Below are 19,271 nucleotides of genomic sequence, written 5' to 3'. Positions count from 1 at the left end.
AATAACAAATCTGACTGTGTCCATATTCACCAACTGGCTTTTTCTTTTTTAATCCTTGAGATCTCCCCATTTTCAGTTTCTCCTCGGCAGCCCACATAGCAAGGCGCTTTTGTTTATGAGAACACTGCTGTTGGTATTAGATCTCATGACTCCAGAGTCTGACGCTTTAAGGAAAAACACCCAGTATCACAGGACTTGAAATGAAAAAATGAGCTCATACCCCAGAGATGTCCAGCTGGAAGATTCCACTTTATGGGAACGCTCTACAAAGGTCTCCAAGTGCCTTGGGCACCAGCGTCCCATCTCCCAACATTTAGCAATAACATAATGGTCCCAATTTCCTTCCCTGGCATGGGAAGAGCAAGACCCTTTGCACGTTTCTCCCAACCAAGCAACAACCAGGTTACATCATGACTTTGGTGGCCGAAGCTCCTCGCTTTCCTCCCTCCCCCACCGCAGGAACAATGGCTAACTGTTCTTTTTCCATCTATAAATTTGTCTGAGTTAACAGTTCCCAAGATCTGGCAGCAAGCTGGAGCTGGGAGTGAGCTGAGAGATAGGAGAGTGACAGTCTGAAATGAAACACAGAGCTGCTGGGCCTGCAGCCGTCAGACAGGAGCCTGGCTCCCTCCCTTAAAGATTAGCGAGACTCCTTCGCTGGAGCCCTCTGCATTCCCCAAAATCCTAGCAACAAAGTGCTGTCTCTCAGCCGCCAATGAATCATGTGAATTTAACCTTTCACCTGGCCACAAGGAGGTTAATATACCAAAATAGCCTTTTTTTTTTTTTTTTCTTTCCCCATTTATTGCCCGTAATGGCAATGAGGAGCATGGTAGAGATCCCGCATAGCTGGAAAGGCTCTGGAAGTGGTTTCCTATCGGAGCTCTTCGCTCGCTGGCCTCTGCCAGGACCAGGTTTGGCATTGCCAGCATCAGCCCACCACCTCAGCGCACGGGGGCTCGAGTTTATTCAGGGAAATATTTTCCATTTCACAGTACAGAAGATTTTTGCCTCTCATCGCCTGGCCGGTGGCTCGCTGCGCCCTCCGGGTTCAACCCCACAAGCGTTTACACGCACAAGATATTGTATACACAAGGCGTCCCCCGGCGTGCCCACATGGCCAGAACCTGAGTCACTCGCTGCTCCTGCCCACTCCTGCTCGTGGCAAAACTCCTGGAGAACTTCCCAGGTGGGGTCAAATCCTCACCTGCTGGGAGATACTGAGCCCCTCCTGGGGCTGGATATCCTGCCTAGGCTGGATGTTCTCGTTCTTTGGGCTAGGGGCAAAGTTGGAGCCCTCAGAGTCCCCTGCATCAAATAAATCGGGAGACCACAGTTTGTCCATCTGCAAAAAAAAGAGGTGGTTTATCCCTCGTGGGGTTACTCCCAGCAGCGGGTGCTGCAGCCCCAGCTCGTGCCCGCTGCTCCTGCTGCCGTCAGCCTGAGGATTTCATGACTGCTCTGAAACTCGGAGCTTTCTGTTAAATCAGCCTGGAAGGAAAACTAATTTTAAACAATCGGGGCCAAAATCGCACAAGTGAAAGTCACTTTCAGGAGGCACATGCCAAGTTACCCGTCTTAGGGAGGCACAAGTTGCAGTCTGCATCTTGTAGCCTCTAAATATTGAAGGAAATGGGGAGATTTTTGTAGCTGTTGTTGGCTCATGAGCGGCTGGAGGAATGGCCGAGGCTGAAGCATCCCCGTAAAATGGGTCTGTAGGGGACAGCAGGCAATATCAGCTCTACGGGACCTCTTTTATTTTCCGTGCCAGTGAAATCCTTACAGGCTAAGGAAGAAAACAGGATCTCGGAGTAAGAGGGGAAAAGATTTTAAATACTTACCCCCTGCCCCAGCCCCCCTTCCTGAGAGTCACTGCCACATGCATATAACAGGAGATAAATATTTTTTGGCGGAGCCCGCTGTTTATTTAACCCTTTGGAGACGCAGTCCTCTGGCATCCCCTCGCTCTTCCAGGCACAAAACCCTGCTGTCCCTGCCTAGCTGGGCTGGGGCAGCTCAGTCCTTGCCCACAGCCCCTCGCTGGCTGGGGCCTCCCCCAGCCCTGGCTGTGTCCATCATTTCTCTCTTCTCTCCAGCGCTGCCCTACAAATCAGCCCAGCCTCGGCCGCAGGAGGTACCTGAGCTGAGTCCCTGGGCAGGGGCCAAACCAGCCCTTGGACACTGGGTAGGAAGGGGCTGGGGGGGAGGCTGGAGGGAGGGAAGGATGAGGACCAGGGGATGGGGACCACAGATGCGGACCGGGGGATGCAGACCTGGGGATGCAGACCATGGGATGCAGACCCCATCGGTCCCTTCCCATCGATCCCTGCCGTTCACAGCCCACCGGGCAGGGGAAAGCAGCCCCTGGGGAGCTTGCTGTACCCCCTGGGATCTTGCTGTACCCCGGGGTAGCTCATCCTTCATTTGGGAGCCGGGAAGCGGCCCAGTGCATCCCACCAGGAGAAATATGTAGTGGGTTTCCCTTTGTGGTGGGATGTTCGTTGCAGGGCAGCTCTAAGCGGGGCCGGCTGCTGGGTGGGCGACCCAGGGCAGAGCCCCCACCGTGGGGCACCGGGTCAGGCTCGGCTCTTAATGTCGGAGCTCACTCTCCCTGGCACCCCCTACCTCTGAGCCCCGGGGAAGAGGATGCTAAAGCCCGTGGGAGCAAGAAAGGGAACGTATTTAATTAATTGCCACCTCACGATGCACCGAGGGGGAACGGGAACCCACGGTTCCCCGCTCAGGGTGTGCCTTGCCTCTCCCCTGCCCGGTGCAGCAGGAGCGGGTAGGTTTCTGCCCTCCTCTCTCCACTTTGCTTTTCTATTTTTTTTTTTTTCCTTTGGTTTTCCTTGGGGGTGAGGGGGTGGGAGCTAAAAAACCCCCCTCGGGGACCGCGCAGGATGCTCCCACGCGTCCGCCCCCGCGTAAGACTCACAAATCAACCTGAGCAGGATTAGGGCCGAGGGGCCGGGGCGCCGGGCAGTCTGTCCCGGCCCGGGGGAGCCTCACCTGGAGCGGTCAGGGCTCCCTGGGGAGCCGTGCCGTGCCGTGCCAGAGCCGCACCGGCCCCCCTCGGAGCCAGCCGGAGCCAAGCTCTGCCTGTACCGTCGGGGGGGACACCGGGCTGTCCCGGGAAGCCTTCCCACTCCCCACGGGGGTGGAAAAGAGGGTCTGTGGTGTCCTCCGAAAGGGGGGGGGGGTGTCCCCGAGATCACCTACCGCGGTGCTTGTGTTAGGGGGTTTTTGTGCCCGTCTAAGCTTTGCCGTAAGCTAGGTCCCCGGCGGAGGTGTCCGGTGCTCTGTGCCCGGTTGCCACGTCGGGGGCGCCCTCCGTGGGGCAGGGAATGCCAGGGACCCCCTGCTTGTCCCCCGCACAGCCCGGGCTCCCCCGTGTCCCGCACCCCGGCGTGATTTTCCCGGGGCGCAGGGTGAGGGCTGCGGACGGGGCATGGTCGTGGGCACGGGTGCCACGCTGGGACCTTCCCTCCCGCTTCACTTAAAGCATCGCCCCCGTCGAGCCTTCCTCAGAGGAAGACCCCCGCCCGGCCCCCGGTTACCGACCGCAGCCCCAACTTCTACAAACCGCAGCCATAGGGATGCACGTTGTCAGCGCCGGTTGCTGTCCCCACCACTACCACCACCACCCCGTGGGCAGCCCCACGCAGGCTTTCACGGGTGGGTGGCACCAGCCCAGTCCCCTGCTGGGACCAGAATATGGGACCAGTCTCACGGTGACTGCCGCGGGTGGTGCTGGAAATCCCCCCCAACCCGGTGTCGGAGCACCTGCCCGCAGCGCTGCTCCGCACCCGCGGGAGGAACCACCCGTGGAAACCGCCGCCCCTCACCGCGGCCTCGGGTCTCTGCTGCCCGGTGGGGCGAGAGCCAAGCAGCCCCGGCACCGCTGCTACGGCGGAGAGAAAGTGGGTTGAAAAAGTGGTAAAAAAAAAATAAATAAAAATAACCCAAAACCAAGTGGATGGGTCTGAACGCAGACACGCAACACGTCCACGGGCAGGTTTTCACGCACGGCGGTTTTCTCCGGCGAGAATGGGCTCACGGGGTGAATCCCTCCGGATTTCAGCAGCGCCTCGTTTCTTTCAACGTTTTCACATTTATTTAAAAGCCAAAAGCGATCGGAGCGGGCAGTTCGCACGCATTAAAAAAAAACAACAACAACAACAACAAAATAGAATAAATCACAGCTAAATAACACCTTGAAATTGTAAAGCCTGGAAACCCACGCGTCCCCACGGCTTCACCCCGGTTTTAACAACCGAAACGAAACGAAGCAAACCCCGGCGGTGGCTCAGCCACAGCCACGCAGGGCTTGGGGCTGCTTTTCCGCGGGGACGGGTCTGCCCGTGCCGCCGCCGGGCTCGCTGAGCAGGAACCTCCCCGGGTTGTTATTTTCTTTTTCTGTCTCTTTTTTCCCCCTTTTTTTCTTCTTTTTTTTTCTTTTGCTTTGCGGGCACAGGGATCCCCTGCCAGCCTTAACCGGCCGCTTTCGCGAGCAAATAAATACATCTCCAGCCAGTTGCGTTGCATTATTCCGAGGGAAATAGCTGGCATTCCTGCACCAGTTTATTTTGGAGCCGAAATTTCCCACCCTTCCCGCAGCCCTCGTCCCTGCGGAGCCGGGGCCGGACGGGCTCCCCCCGCCCCGGGGCACCGGGACCCCACCGACGGGCAGAGCTCAGCTGAGTTACCGGAGGGTTCCCGGGGCCGAGCAGGGCCTGATCCTGTCGGTAAAGGCCTGCAGCCAGCAAAGCTCTGTCCGTCCGTGGATGGAGCAAGCAGCCGGTGAGACTCACCGAGGATTTTTTTTTTTTTTTCCTCCGTTTCTCCGAGGAGAGAACCGGTGCTTTGAGGGAAAAGGCGCAAAAATTTTCCCGCACACACCTCGGAGGTAAAACCCGATAAGGATGAAATTATTTCCTCGCTGCCCGGCACCGGAGGAGAGTTAAATCGGTCAAATTACCCGGGCTAAGCGGGCAGCGGGGATTAATTCCTCCTTTCCCTCCCGTCGCCCTTTCCTGGGATGGCACCGACGGGAAAAAGCGGGGAAAAGGGCTTTTGTCCCCGTCGCAAGGTCAGAGCCGCTCGGCCCGGGGGGGAGGAAGAAGGAGGACCCTCTCCGCGGCTCCCCCCGGGGAAGAGCAGAGCGGGGGCAGCCCGCAGCCCCGACGGGACGGTGAGGGGCTGGAGCAATTCTCTCCGCCTTGAGCCCCGGGTAAGGCCGGGCCGGACAGACTGCAAGCCTTGGGCCGCTTGAGAAAGACTGGGGGGGTTGGCTGGGGGGGGCAGGTCGGTGAGACACCCACCCCCCCCGCGGTTATTCTCCGTTAGTTTATTGCAAAGCAGAGCCGGAGCGCTCGCTCAGAGCAGAAAACCGTCTCTGCCACCCGAAAAAAACCCACCGGAAAGTTTTTGCTGTGTTCCCCGGTATCTACCGGCGACCGGTTAAAGCAGGGTCCTGGGGTGGGGGGGGGGACACCCCCAGAAACGCAGCGAGGCCCGCAAAGGAAAGACACCCCCCCCTTCCCTCTCCCCGGGGAGTGGGAGGACACCTCCAAATTTGCAAGGGGAGATATGTGTGGTTTGGGGGGGGGGGGGGCAACCAGCGGCTCCGGGGTGGGGGTGACTTTTGGGGGCCGCATCCTGGCCCCACGCCAAGGGGGGGAGCCGTGGGGAGCGTGTGTATGTGTGTGTGTCCGTCCCCCCCGGCGGCAGGAGTGAAGCCGCTGGGATTTATCCCACCCGTCGTGTGTCTGTGTGTCCCCCCCCCTTCCTCCTCTCCTGCCGGGAGGCGCCCAATCCTGGCCGGGACCGGGGTTCCCCCGCCGGTCGTCACGTGGGCCGGGCCGTACCGGGACCCGCCGTAAAGAGCCGGAGCCGCCGCCGCCGCCGCCACTTCCCCGGCGGGCGCAGGCAGGGACGCACCCACGGGAGACGGCGCTGGCGGGAGGGGAGGGACCGGGGGAGGGCAGCCCCTCTCTGCCAAGGGGTCCCGCTTGTTTTTTCCTGGGGTTTTTTTTTTTTCCTCCTCCCTCCCGCGTAAACTTTATTCTATTTTTTTATTATTATTATTATTATTTTTCTTTTCTTTTCCTGGGATTTCCCTGGATGGTCTGAGCGCAGCTTCATGCCCACCCGGCAATGCCCGGCTCCGCTCCCGGCCCGCTGCCATGTGAGTACCTGGACGGGACGGGGGGGGGGGCCAGGGGCGGGATGCTCTTGCGGTACTCCTCGGCTTGAACCCTCCGTCCGTCCGGAGAGGCCTGCCTGAGGGTTATTTCGCTTTTTAACAAGAAAACGGCAGCGTTTGGTGGCTGGGGGACACCGGGGATGCCCGGGCGCCCGAGGGGCCGCCTTCAAGCTAGCAAGGTCCCAAGGAGCGCTTCAGGCCCTGGGGTTGAAAAAAAAAAAAAAGACTTGGGGAAAAAGACTTTGGGGAAAAAAAAAAAAAAAGAAAAAAAAAAGGAAAAAAAAGTTGTTGGTTATTTTTCGGCCCTTCGGAAGCGGTGGGAAGGTGCCCGTTTCGCGGAGGTTATTTCTTGCCGCTGCTCTCGGCCCGGCGCCGCGGGTTTCCCCAAGATGAACGTTTAAAAGGAAAAAAAAAAAAAAAAATTACAAATGACGGCCCCCGCTCGAGGCAGGGAAGAAGCGCTTTCGGGTGCGAAGGGCCCCGGGCCGGGGTCTCCCGGGCTGGGCCGGGGTCTCACCCCGCGGTTCTCGGCTTTTTCCCCCGCCAGGTTCCTCTGAGTGAGCCCCTCGGCACCGTCGGGGCGCAGCCGGCCGGGCCCTGAGCAGCCGCCGAGGACGGACCATGTATCAGGGTCTGGCCCTCGCCCCCAACCATGGCCAGTCGGCTTATTCCCACGACTCCAGCAACTTTCTCCACTCCTCGGCCGGCTCGCCCGTCTACGTGCCCACCACCCGGGTCCCCTCCGTCCTCCAGACCTTGCCTTACCTCCAGGGCTGCGAGCCTCACCAGAGCCACCTCGCCAACCCCCCGGGCTGGGGGCAGAGCGGCGGCGAGGCCACCGCTTTCAACGCCGGCAGCCCTCACCCACCGTCGGGTTTCTCCTATTCGCACAGCCCCCCGGGCAGCAGCCCCCCGGGCCGCGACGGAGCCTACCAGGGGTCCCTGCTGCTGGGCGGTGGGGGCCGGGAGCAGTACGGCAACGCCTTGGTACGCTCCGTTAACGGGTCCTACACCGGCCCCTACCCCGCTTACGTGACCCCCGAGATACCGCCTTCGTGGACGGCCGGACATTTTGAGAGCAGCGTGCTCCACAGCCTGCAGACGAGGCAGGCGGCTTTACCCGGCCGCAGGTCCACTTTCGGTAAGGTCGGCCCTCACCGTCGCCTCGGGGCGCCGGGTGGGGTTTCCCGGGTGGGCGCCGTCTCCGAGCCGTAGCCTTTCCCGGTGGGTTGATGGCTTGGCCCCGGTGGGAAAGGAGGGGATGATTTTATCCAGGGATGGAGAGATGGTCTGGGCACGGGGGGGGGGGTGGGTGACCCTGGACAGAGGTGGGGGGGGGCGTGGGTGGGGGGGTGTGACACGAAGGGCAAAGACCACGTTTCAAAGGAGAGCAATTCCCCCGCAGGACGGAGGAGCAGAGGCCGTTCAACCCCTTCCCCCCTTCTACTCCCCCGATATCTCCTTCCCACAATATCGACTTTGTGCCTGTGCTTCAATACTTACCCTTGTTGTTTAAATTAGCGGGGCAGATTTATAGCTCCCTCCCTTTTAAGTAATTTATTGTGGTAAATGAGTTTATATTTGAACAGACTCTCGGGCTCCTAATTCGCCTTCGCCCAAAGAGCTCCGCAGCTGCATCGCTCCGCGGCCTTTGGAGAGACACTGAAACGCACTCAGGCGTTGAACAATAAACCTCACTTCCATTCGTTTGCATCCACACCGGAGAGTCCTTTTAAACCAAGCCCCGGGCAAATAAAGTTTGGGGCTTGATTTAAAAGGACTCTCCGTGCGCAGGGTTTATAACCCCGGGGGTATTTCACCATCCTCCCCCGGCGGTGGTTTGCAAAGTCCTTTAAAAGCCCACTTCAAGATCTCAGCCGCGTTATCATCTTGACTGCGGTGAACCGAATTATCTTATCTTTACCCCAAGAACAAAGTTAAACCAGGGAAGCAACAACCCCCCCCCCCCTCCCCACCGAGCTGCCTCCCCGGCTCGGCTTTTCCTCCCACGCCGGAGGGGCTCGGGAGCGGTTTCTTTCCAGGATTTTCTCTTTGTCTGGGAAAAGCCGTTGTCTGTGCGGGAGGGAATCGTCCCGGTCCTGCCGAGGGAGGTGATGGCGCAGAAATCACTTTTGCGCTTTGAATTTGGTGGTTTGGGATCCGGAATCGTGGCCGCCGTCCTCTCTGCCGTTTATTTTTGCTCTCGAATAGTGTAAACCGCTCTTAAGTAGCGTAAACTATTCTTTTTTTCATTTAATGAATTATTGCAACTTTTTTTTTTACTTTTTACATTTTATTTTTATTTTCCACTTGCCCCTTTTTAATTTTTCTTCTTTCCCCTATCTCTTTCCGTTGGATCATTATTAATACGATCGAAGATTTTTTTTTTTAAAAAAAGCGCGTATTCTTCGGAAGAAAATAACATTCCAGGCGGAGAAAGTTATTTCAAAAAGAGAGAAAAAAGCGGCAGAAGGAAAGACACCGACTCTTAATCGAGGGGTCTCTCGGTTTTGCTCCGGGCTGCCCGTTTACCGCGGAGCCGCGCTCGGGGCAGAGACGCACCGGGGACGGTGCTCGGAGCTGCCGGCTCCACGGCTTCTTCCAGGAGCTTTCGGGAGCGGGACAAAAGTGAGGAAAAGCCTCTCTAGCAGGGCTTTGGGACCGCGGCTGGCCGGTAATGCTCTCCCGGGGAGCCCCCGGGTGCCCCACGGCTGCCAGCCCGGCTTTGCTCCATGGGCAGCCCGGAGCCCTTTCCCAGCCGGATCATTCCCACTGGCCGGCGACTAACGCTCCTTGATGGAAAATCAGGAAAATCGCCCCATTTTGCTCCCCTCTCCAATTTATTTTTGCAACCCGGACTGCGCCCGGCGCAGGGATAACGCTGCGCTCTCCCGCTGATGGGTTCCCTGCCCGCTCCCATCCCAGGGAGACCCCGGCCGTGCTCAGTCCTTTGGGGTCTTTTGGGGAAGGGATAGGGGAATACGCAGTCTTTGAGCAAAATATTAAAAAATTAAGGTGTGGGGGGAATAAAGGGGTTTGGTCCACACTTTGTAGGGTGGAGGTAAACTCCCCCCAGGGCAGAGATTGTACCTCGCAGAGGAGTAGTGAAGCACAGAGAATTAGGGACCCTCTCCCACAGGGTCCCCGTGGGCAGCCCGGCCCTGGGTGACCCTGTCCGGTGGGGACGGCTCCTGACCCGCACACCTTGGATCTCTCTTCCAGAGTACCTGGAGGAATTCCCCGGGGACGGCCGGGAGTGCGTGAACTGCGGGGCCATGTCCACGCCGCTCTGGAGGAAGGATGGCACCGGGCACTACCTGTGCAACGCTTGCGGGCTCTACCACAAAATGAACGGCATCAACCGGCCGCTCAAGCCGCAGAAGAGGCTGGTAAGAGGGGGAAAACCCCGCCGGGATCCCCTGCTTCACCCAGGGGGTGGCTGGAGGGCAGGAACCGGGGGGCTGTCACGGTCCCCACGCTGTTGGGGGGTCTCTGTATTTGTCTTAGGGCCTGTTTGACCCTCGGTCCTCCCACAAATAAAATGCCATCGGCGCTGGCAGGAGCCCCTTGTTGCGGTGTAGAGCCGGCTGGGGTCAGGAGGAGCAGAGCAAATCCAGAGGGATTGCTGCCCCAGCACGGCTGGTGGGCAGCACGGAGACAGGGCAGTCGGGACCGGAGGGGTCTTGGGACCTCACGGAGGGGCTGAACCACAGCCGAACGGGGGACCGATCAGCCCTGCCTGTGGCCCACAGCCCTGTGGGCTTCCCCCAGCTCCGTTCCCACAGTGGGCATGTTGCTTTTTATTCAATAATAATAATTATTATTTCCTAGTTCTTCATGCAGACACACATGGTCTAGGCAGGGTAGTAGAACAGCAGACAGGGCTGATCCTGAGCTGGCCCAGGCAGGTTTGCAGCTGCTTGCGATGGGAGCAGGATGAGGCCCAGTTCCCCCATTGCCTTCACCCTCCTGCCGAAGAAGGAAATTTGGGGTTTGGTAGTTCCCGGTTTCTCTGCAGGTTAAAGCATTAATTCCACCCACCCACCCCCGCCTCAGTGTGATATTGGGTTTCCTCCAATTGGGATCCCATCGTGAGAGAGGAAAGGCGCCTCGGATTTTTTTTTGTAGCGTCGCTTTGGGATGTTTAAATTTGGTGGTAACAGTTTTGGTTTCAGAGCCTGTCATCAGAAGCCGTCATTACAAACAGGATGTTTGTTGGAGCCGTGCTGGGGAACAGCTGGGAGCTCCTTTTGCTTTCACTCAGGGTGTATTCCCGCAGTTATTTTTCTGCGTTGCAAAACAAATTATTAGCAATAATCCAACAGCGACGAGTTTCTGTGTAAGAAAACCATAAAAAAAAAAAAAAAGGCGGCTGGGATTGAGCAAGACGTTTCATTCTGATTCTGGTCCCAGAAATCTGGTTCTGGATTTGCAAAATGAAATGAGCAGCGGCTCCATGGAAAATCACTCTGGTTTGTTCATCGCATCAAAATCGAGGCATTTCTGTGAAACATTTAGCATTATCTGACAGGATTTGCCTGCCTCACCAAACCCTTCCTGGTCTCCTTTAATGTACTGACATTAAATCTGCACCCCGGCAGCGGGCTCTGGTCGCTGCTGCACTGCAAATCTCAGAGTTACGCTGCTGATTTCTTCAGAGCAAATACCAGCCATGCAGAGAGAGAGAGGTGCAAACCAGTTTAAATTTCAGACTGGTGTCAAAATGTGGCGCTGGATGAATTTCCAGGGGTTTTTTTTGAACAGCTTTTCCCCAAAGGAATTGGAGAGGTCTTGCTGCTGTTGAGTATTTTATTTCGGCGCGTGGGAAGGGAGACGGCCTGGCGCTGCCTGCACCGCGCTTGGGAACCCCGAGCTCCCTGCCTGCTCCTCTGTCATTGCTGGCAGAGCCCCGTACGTAGCACCCGTGAGGCATTTTTCGGCAAACATTTCAACAAAGTTTTCTGGTGGAGAACGCTCGTTCGCAGCATTAAGACCGTTTCCCAGGGATGAGCAAATCTTGAAGCATTTCCAACCTTTTATACTATTATTTTGGTAATCAATACTATAATGATAAAGCCCAGATGAAAGAGCTGATTCTTTTTCCCGGGAAACGTTTCAGTAAGGTTGAAATACTTGAGGGGATTTTATTTTATGGATTAGAAAGAAGGGCTGCAATTGTGCCTTTCCATCCTGACTTTGGAATGAAACATTTCAAAATCTTGGATTTTCCCAAGGGTTTGAAATGTCATGTTGCAACAAGTTCTGCCCCATCAGAGGAAGGGGGATCCACTGGTGATGGTCAAGAGGGTGCCAGGCATACTCTGCAAATCCACCACCGAGGGAGCGACCTGCACCCTTGTGGCTTGGGATTTTTCTTCCCCCGAACGATTCCCGTGGTGGGGGACGTCTTCCCTGCTCATAACCCCACCCGTACGGGCTGGGTGGGAGCAGAGCAGTGAACGCCGTGACACACCGTTGCTCTAGGAACGATGAAATCGGCTGTTTCACAATACGGTGAAATACAGACACGGGAAGGAAAAATGGTTGCTTTTGTCCTTTACGTTACGACCTTTGTTCTGTAAGTAGATGCCACGCTGGGAGTTATTCTGACTTCTGTTTTCACAAAGCAAAGTCCCACTGAAAGCCCTGGAGAACGCAACGTGGCCCACATAACACTGCGGGAATGATGTCCTGCAGCTCGGTAGCACTCAGCCTGCTTGTGCGTGGGAGAGAGCAGGCAATAGTAGTGTAGTTTCCAGTTCATTTTTTGTTGCTTTTTTTTTGAGATAAGGGCAACATCCTCTATGCAGCAGGGACAGCCGTTTTGCTACAGCCTGCATCTGGCTTCAAAGCGCTGCGGCTTTCGGCAGAAAGGATTTATCTTAGAGAAGGATGGAGGCAGCGCTTTATTTTAGGCAGTATCTTTTCTAGCCAAAGTTTCTTGGCACGTTTCACAAGATGATACCTTAGACTCAATTCTAAAAGCCAAGTCACTTTTACCGTCCAGGAGCAGCCGGTGGAGGTGGATGGCTCCATCCTTGCGCATGCAATTCTCCCATGATAGGAGCAGAGCTGTACCGCACGGTCCAGCACTGGGGGGGCAGATGCTCAGCAGCTCCCACACCATCCCGAGTTGAAGGACTAACCTGGAGCTGAGTTTTGCTGGTTTGGCTCAGGGGATATTTTTTCAGCCTGTCCTTTTTCAGAGTTTTCAATGCATAGTGCATTTGGTGCCACTTTTGGGGAAGGTGGGGAAGGGACTGATCACAGCCCTGGGACAATCTAACAGGACCGCAGAGCCGTGCAGCATTCGTGGTGTGTGCCTTAGCTTTCTGCTGGCCATCAGTTCCTTCTGCTCCCCTGTCCTCCAAGGTGCAGGTTTGCCCAGAGCCATGGTAACAAAGGTAAATATCAGAGGATGCTGCTGCCTTTAGTCCCAAGCCTCGGATCTGCCCGTTTGCAGGAGCTGAGCTTGGGTATCTCAGCACACTTTGCTGCAACCTCTTTCCTATCAACACTAGGTCCCCTCTGTCCTGCTGGCAAGGGGGACAGAGAAGGGTTGATTAAATCTGGGGGTTCAGAGGCTTTTTTTTTCCTGTGAAGCCCTGTGGTTTCATTTCCATCTCTGAAAAGGAGGTGAAGCAAAGTCTCTGATGGCTTTGGGCTCCCTCGGAAGGACCTGCCCTGCTGGCTCTGAATTTTTCGGGCTCTCCAGGCAGTGCTCACACACAGTTGATTTGATAGGCACCAACTTACCATTCCTTGAGCTTATCAGCAGCACTTGGCTGTCAAGCCAGGTCCGTGAAGAGTTTTTGTTTGAGTGTATGCTGCATTTGTATAAATAAACACTGGAGCACAATGTTGAAGTCAACAACTTCCTAGACAAGGTCAGAATGGTACAAAGGCAGCTGGGTGGAGGCAGGCAGAAATGCATTTTCTTTTAAGGGAACTGCTGGGAAACCAGCAATAATGTATTGTACCCTCGTCCTTCAGTGAGCAACAGTAGCCTTGACTGTCTCTTTCTTGCTAAGCTGGCAGGTTGTGGTGCAGGGCCAGGTTCTCGTGGGGTGTCAGTTGTAATATTTTGGTCATGGAGGATGGTTTCTGCTCTCCCTAGCTGTACGAGGAGGAGGCACCCCACAGAATGAGGTGCGGGAGATGCAGAAGGCACGTGCTGCTGCCCGAGCAGGTTGCGAGGCAGTGTTGGCAGGGCGGGCAGAGCTCTGCCAGGGCTGGCATTGCCCTTGGGCCACTGGAGCCACAGGTCTCATTGCCACCTCGTCTGCAAGCTGCGGACAAAGCGTTGTATGAAATAGGGACAGTGTGTCCCTCCTTCCCAGGGACCTGCAGTGGCCCAGAAATCTCGGGGCTTTCCAAAGGGCTTTGCGTTGGCCTTCCTCCATCCGCAGGCGATGACAGATCTCACCAGCCCACGCCGGGCACAGTTACCCCAGGGCTGAGTGCCGCCAAATTCCCCTCTGCACCCGTGGCAGGAGCTGGACCCCAGAGCCGTTGCACCCATCGGGTGCTCGGCACGTCCTTCTGCTCCCGTCGGGGCTGAGGTCCCTCCTGGTTGCAGGGATGAACGGCACAGCCTCCGCAGCCGAAAGGCTTTAAGGAAGCTCTGTAGCTGCTGCAGGATCTCGCTGTGACACCATGTCCTATATTAGGGACGAGGATTGCTGTCCCCTCCTCCCTGCCAGGCTTGTCAGCTCACACCTCGGTGCGTTATTATTTTTGCCTGGTGATTTCTTGAAAGCGAAACAATTTCCAAAGCAATACTGTTATTTGCAAATAGTTGCTGAGACCTCTTTGCTGAGCAACAAGTGAATCAAAGCTTGGGCATGTCACTTGTGTCTCTTGAAAATCAAAAGCTGATCTTTATTTGACTGCTAACTTTGTAAAAACATTTCATTCTTATTCCTACTCTTCCCACCTCATCCATCATATTCCTCAGTCATGATATTAAGCAATAATGGAACAATAAACAAACAGGGAGTTCTTTATTGCCTGCATCACCTATTGTCTGCCTTTGAGAGGAATCAAAGTGATTTTTCTCAAGGCTGAAGAACATATTCAAACAGCTGAATGTGGAGAGCCTGTGATATTACTTATGTCACTGGTATCTTATACTTAGTGAAGTCTTTTATTAAAATAGTCTCAATACCTAGTGTTAAGAGACTTTCAAATGAAATGCCTATTGAGCTGACAAGTCTGTATACAGAGACTTGTGAATTTTCCAGTGGCTTGGAGTACCATTGTCAGAAATGAGTTTGCTGCTTCTGCCAGAATATTTTCCTTCTCCATTTGGAAGTATTAACGTTTCAGAGCCAGCAATCACTGCACTCACAAAATATGTCATTAATTAATGTTTGCACGGTGTTTCTGCAGCCTGTAAGAGAACAGATTATCTGCGAGACTTGCAAAGAATAACCTCCCCGGTCCCGTCATGGGCCACTTTGGTTTGGTTCTGCTCAGTTCAGCCAATTGATTCCAGTTGTCTTAAACCAGAGATTAATTGGGGTGTTGCTAACTTTAGTGGTAGTTCTGAGTGCAGAAAAAGAGAAGAGTTCACTTAAAGCATGAGGAGTTTTCTTCGTGCACTTAAAGCCTGGCTGGCATTTTCCATTTCTTTCTCCATCTGAGTGGATCTCCTGGAGGAAAGTTCTCTGTGCTGTGAGTCCTGATCAATTCCAGCAGATTTGCTGGAAGTTTGTGAAATGAGCTGTGAGGATATTTGCCAGGTTTATCAAGCTCAATAAAAAAAGTACTTGCAAATTAGAGTGATCTCACTTGAATGTAATTTCTTTGATCTGAATTTGGCTTTTGTGTGTGTTTCACATTTTCCAGGAAATCGGTGTAATTGGAGATTTTCTTTTTATATGACAGGAAATTTCCCAATTAATCATTCCTATGTGTGCGCTCATGTGTTTGTTTGCTTGTTTTGAAGTCTTCATCTAGACGTGCTGGCCTATGTTGCACTAACTGCCACACAACCAATACCACCCTCTGGAGAAGGAACGCCGAAGGGGAGCCCGTCTGCAACGCCTGCGGCTTGTACATGAAGCTCCATGGGGTGAGGAGAACGTCCGCACCGGGAGGGACCCTTTGGGCGCTGGGATCACCGGCTGGCAGGTCTGGGATATCGGGTCTGGAGGGACCAGCCTCTAGACTGGACCCAGAAGAGCTGTGACCCAGTCCTGACTCCTTGAACAGTGAAATCTCAGTCTACTAAGGTTCTCCAGAATAAGGCTAAGGGGGTACTGGAACACTCTCAGGACGTACCTGGATAGAGGAGAGATTTCTGGCGCTGGGTGGTTCTTAATTAGGTTGTTTGCCAAGTTACTCCCCAAAAAGAAAGCTTACCAAGCTCCAGTAGCTGGAGACTGAAGCTCCCCAAGTCCAGACTGGAAACAAGGAGCATATTTTTCTAGATGTGGTCATTAAGAATGTGTGAAGGATGCTAAGGAGTCCACGTGAAGGCTGGCTGATAACATTTATCCTCTGAGGATGGGAACTGTTGGTAACATGTCCATCAGCCAAAGAGGAGACTTCATCCCTCCATACAGGCCTCTGCAAACTTCTGCCTAAAGGTTAAAGTCTCTTTATCCCATGACTGTTCCCTCTGAGCCATGTAGGCTCTCAGTCTGTCAGTGTAATTTAATAGGGCCCTGTCATAAAGGTCACTAATAAATCAGGAAAAGGAAAATAGGAAATAAAGGAAAAAACAAAATTTGTGGGAAAGCCTTAGCTGTTAGCCTTATACATCTTCCAGCCAAGGCCTGTTGCAGAGAAAAATAGAACTTAGTGAAGGACAAGGACTTTAGCTGCTTTGCATGAGCTACAGCATGTAAATAGGAGAGCAACACGTGTGTGGGAAGGAGCTGAGTAAAATACAGTATTAATGATTCCAAACTTTATGAATGTCAAGGTACCACGACCTCTGGCCATGAAAAAGGAAAGCATCCAGACGAGGAAAAGGAAGCCTAAAAACATTACCAAAGGCAAAACCTCGACAGGTACAGTGCTGCTATAATCCGTCATGGGGGCTTGGGGCACAATTCACCTCAACATGTCTTCTGCAAGAAATTATCATAATTAGAAAATAATATTGTGATATTTTTTCCCAGGTGATTGCTTTAGATGTAGAGCCTCTATTTATGTGTAGACCTTACGTGGAAGGAGGATGCTGGGTGGGAAATCTCACTGCTGAAATCTCACCTAGCTCCAGCCCCGCAGTGCTTGTGTTCAAGCAGATGTGGGCTAAACTGAGTAATGGGAAAAAACAGGGCTGGGAATGGTGTATTAAAGAGTCGAGGGGAAGGTATCACGACGCATTCAACATTAGCTCACTCAGCCTGTACCAGGACCAGCACTGCCAGGCTGTGAAAGGCTGCTCCTCCTCCTCCATCAGCATCTTGGCAGCCAAATACAAAGGCTTATCCTGGCAGAGATGCGGTGGAGAAAGAGAACAGTAGAGTCATGCCATGAGATGTGATGGTAGCCATTAAAATACAGATTTTCTTAGAGCAGATTTGCTCCTATGTTGCTTCACCATCTTGTACCAATTGTCTTCCAGGGTCTACGACTTCGGCCACTAACTCCCCTTCTTCCATTACGAACTCAGACAGCACGGTCACTTTAAAGTCAGAGCCCAGCACGACCTCGCAGTATCCCGGACAAACCATCGTGTCAGTGTCCCAGGTAAGGCACAGGGACCCACAGCCATCGCCTGCTGGGGTGGATGCTCCACGTGCCTCGGTAGTCGCTTGACCTGAGGGGCCTTGATGAAGCTAAGCAATTAGTTCATTGCATTGAGGGCCCCCAGCCTGATGGACTGCCTCAGACCGAGGAAAGCAGGGAGCGTGAGCCGAGATGTTGCGGAGCAGGAAGGGTTCCAGCCTGTTTGCTCCCCATCGGCTCTTCCATCTTGCACTGGTGAACTGGGACGTCCAAGCTCTGCTGCCACAGAGGCGATCGGTTGGCGAACTGACTTCGGCGCAGAGCTGGGCTTAATTCCCACCTCCTGCCTGAAATCCTGGGAGTTACAACCCTGTCGAGTTGGTGGGATGAGCCGAGGGTGGAAACCTATATAGCTCCCAAGAAAAGGCTCCCCGGGCATACGTTATCTGGGCTTTATAGCCCTGAGGTACTCAGCGCTCACAGAGCTGCAATGCTGTCAGAGACCCCAGATTGCGAGGCTGTGCTTCTGCCCTGAGGATTTCTTTAGGGAGGGTTACTATTTTGTCTTGGCAGAGGAAAAAAATGGCTCTAAATCAACCCGCACATCAAAATTTTCTGACCCAGCACTATCTTTATGCTGGGTCTAAGCCCTCCCCAAGCTGGACATGCGTGCACGGAGGGGAAGCTCAGCTCCAGCACCCGAGTGCCTGGCGCCACGCCAGCGGCGCCGTATGGGAGAGAGGGTTTTTTGGCTGAAACCGATAAATCTGATTTGTGCTGCGCTCTTAAAAAATATACACGCGCCTAGAGATCTCCAAACTGGACATGTTTAGTCAATAAATAAATGCAGATGGGCTCCAGGATGCCTCCTCCTCGCTTGGTCCTGGGGATGGAGCACCCTTCCTGCCCGGCTCCAGCAGTAGCATCGGGGATAACCCACCCTGTTCATAATCCATCCTAGTCCTACCACCACGTTACGACAAGGGGGAGAGTGACCCGTTGGCTAATAACAGGCTTTCTAATGACTTTCTGCTTCCCTCCCCGGGGCAGGCGCAGAGCCAGTCGGACGAGGCGCTGGCCAGCAGCCACGGCGAGTTCAAATTCGAGCCTGAGGACTACACCTTCTCCCCTACCACCATGGCCCCGCAGCCCGGGCTGAGCGTGCCGCTCCGGCAGGACTCCTGGTGTGCCCTGGCGCTTGCCTAGAAAACCCCCAACCTCCAGCAAAAAGCCTCGGGACCAACGTTTTTGGCTGGCCCTGCAAACGGCCGACGGGCAGGAGGATGGCTTGCCCCAGCGCTTCGGGACTGTGGGCTGTCAAGCCGTGGCCACAGGACAGGTTTCTCTTGGAGGACACGCATGGAAAACGCTGGCTGGATGAGACCGGGATGGCACCGGCTCCCCAAAAAGCTCATCCTTGGCTGGAGCAACCCAGGCTTGACTCCCTGAGGCTGGAGCCCCAGGGCCGCCTCCGTTTTCCAGGGGAAAGCCTTCCTCCTTTGAGATGAAACCAGCAAATAAATGCATCCCAGAATCTATGTTTATTCGCAGTGATTTCTCCCTCCTATGACTCCTCTGTGTGCAATTTATTCCACTTTCCAATAAAGACTGTAATAACATGGCACCAAATAACTTAATTTTATTAAAATGTAAACTGTGTGGCCTCCCTTATGTTTTATTGGCCACAACAGGAAGAAAAGAGGGAAAAAAAAAAGCAACCGTTGTTTTAAACATTTACTGTTTTATATTAAAAACGATCATCTCTATAGAGTGTTAGCTTCTGAAGCGTTTAGCATATCAACACTGAGCTGATGAGTCATACATGAAATAAACACGCTGCTCTTCCCTTTCCAGCTCCAAACAAAGATTTTTTGAATATTATTTTAGGCAAAACACATGACAAGAATGGTCAAAACCTCCCAATAATAAAAGAATACCGAAATGCTGTTTTTCTTTTGTATTTCCTGATTGTTTTTGATATTGCCAACTCTGAGCATTAGAAAATCAGAAGTTAGTCCTCCAAAAGTTAAGAGAAAGGTTTGAGGGACTGAAAAGTAAAGGATGTCTTGAAGGTATATTTGTTTGCATCCAGCTTTGGGGATGTTTTGAATGGAGGATTTCCAGTTTTCAGCCATGCAGGGCAGACATTCCTTTTTAATTATTTTAACAAAAGCCAAGCAGAAAATAATTTCTTGGAGCTGAGCTGTAGCAAAAGATGATCAGTGATGCAAAACCCACATCACACTTCCAAAAGCTGGCAACAGCGTGTCTCAACAGCTTCTTGGAGTTGCCCCAGGGAGGTGGGTGATGGGGAGAGACGCTCTTCTGGGGGCATGCAAGGGGGCCCTGAAGCTCCCGTGGAGCCTGGGGATGAGAAGACCAT

General features: G+C 53.9%; 1 protein-coding gene across 1 annotated transcript; it reads left to right on the top strand.

Annotated features, from left to right (window-relative positions):
- Positions 1-5,743: 5,743 nt before the first annotated feature.
- Positions 5,744-18,834, top strand: GATA5 (GATA binding protein 5). Its single transcript, XM_075020569.1, has 7 exons — positions 5,744-6,187; positions 6,753-7,346; positions 9,428-9,594; positions 15,156-15,281; positions 16,137-16,224; positions 16,785-16,909; positions 17,939-18,834. The coding sequence occupies exons 2-7, from the start codon at positions 6,827-6,829 to the stop codon at positions 18,092-18,094; spliced, it is 1,182 nt and encodes a 393-aa protein (XP_074876670.1). The 5' UTR covers positions 5,744-6,187; positions 6,753-6,826; the 3' UTR covers positions 18,095-18,834.
- Positions 18,835-19,271: the final 437 nt, after the last annotated feature.

Source organism: Buteo buteo, chromosome 2 (assembly GCF_964188355.1).
Source record: "Buteo buteo chromosome 2, bButBut1.hap1.1, whole genome shotgun sequence".
NCBI lineage: Eukaryota > Metazoa > Chordata > Aves > Accipitriformes > Accipitridae > Buteo > Buteo buteo.
This window is presented reverse-complemented; position numbering and strand designations above follow the sequence as displayed.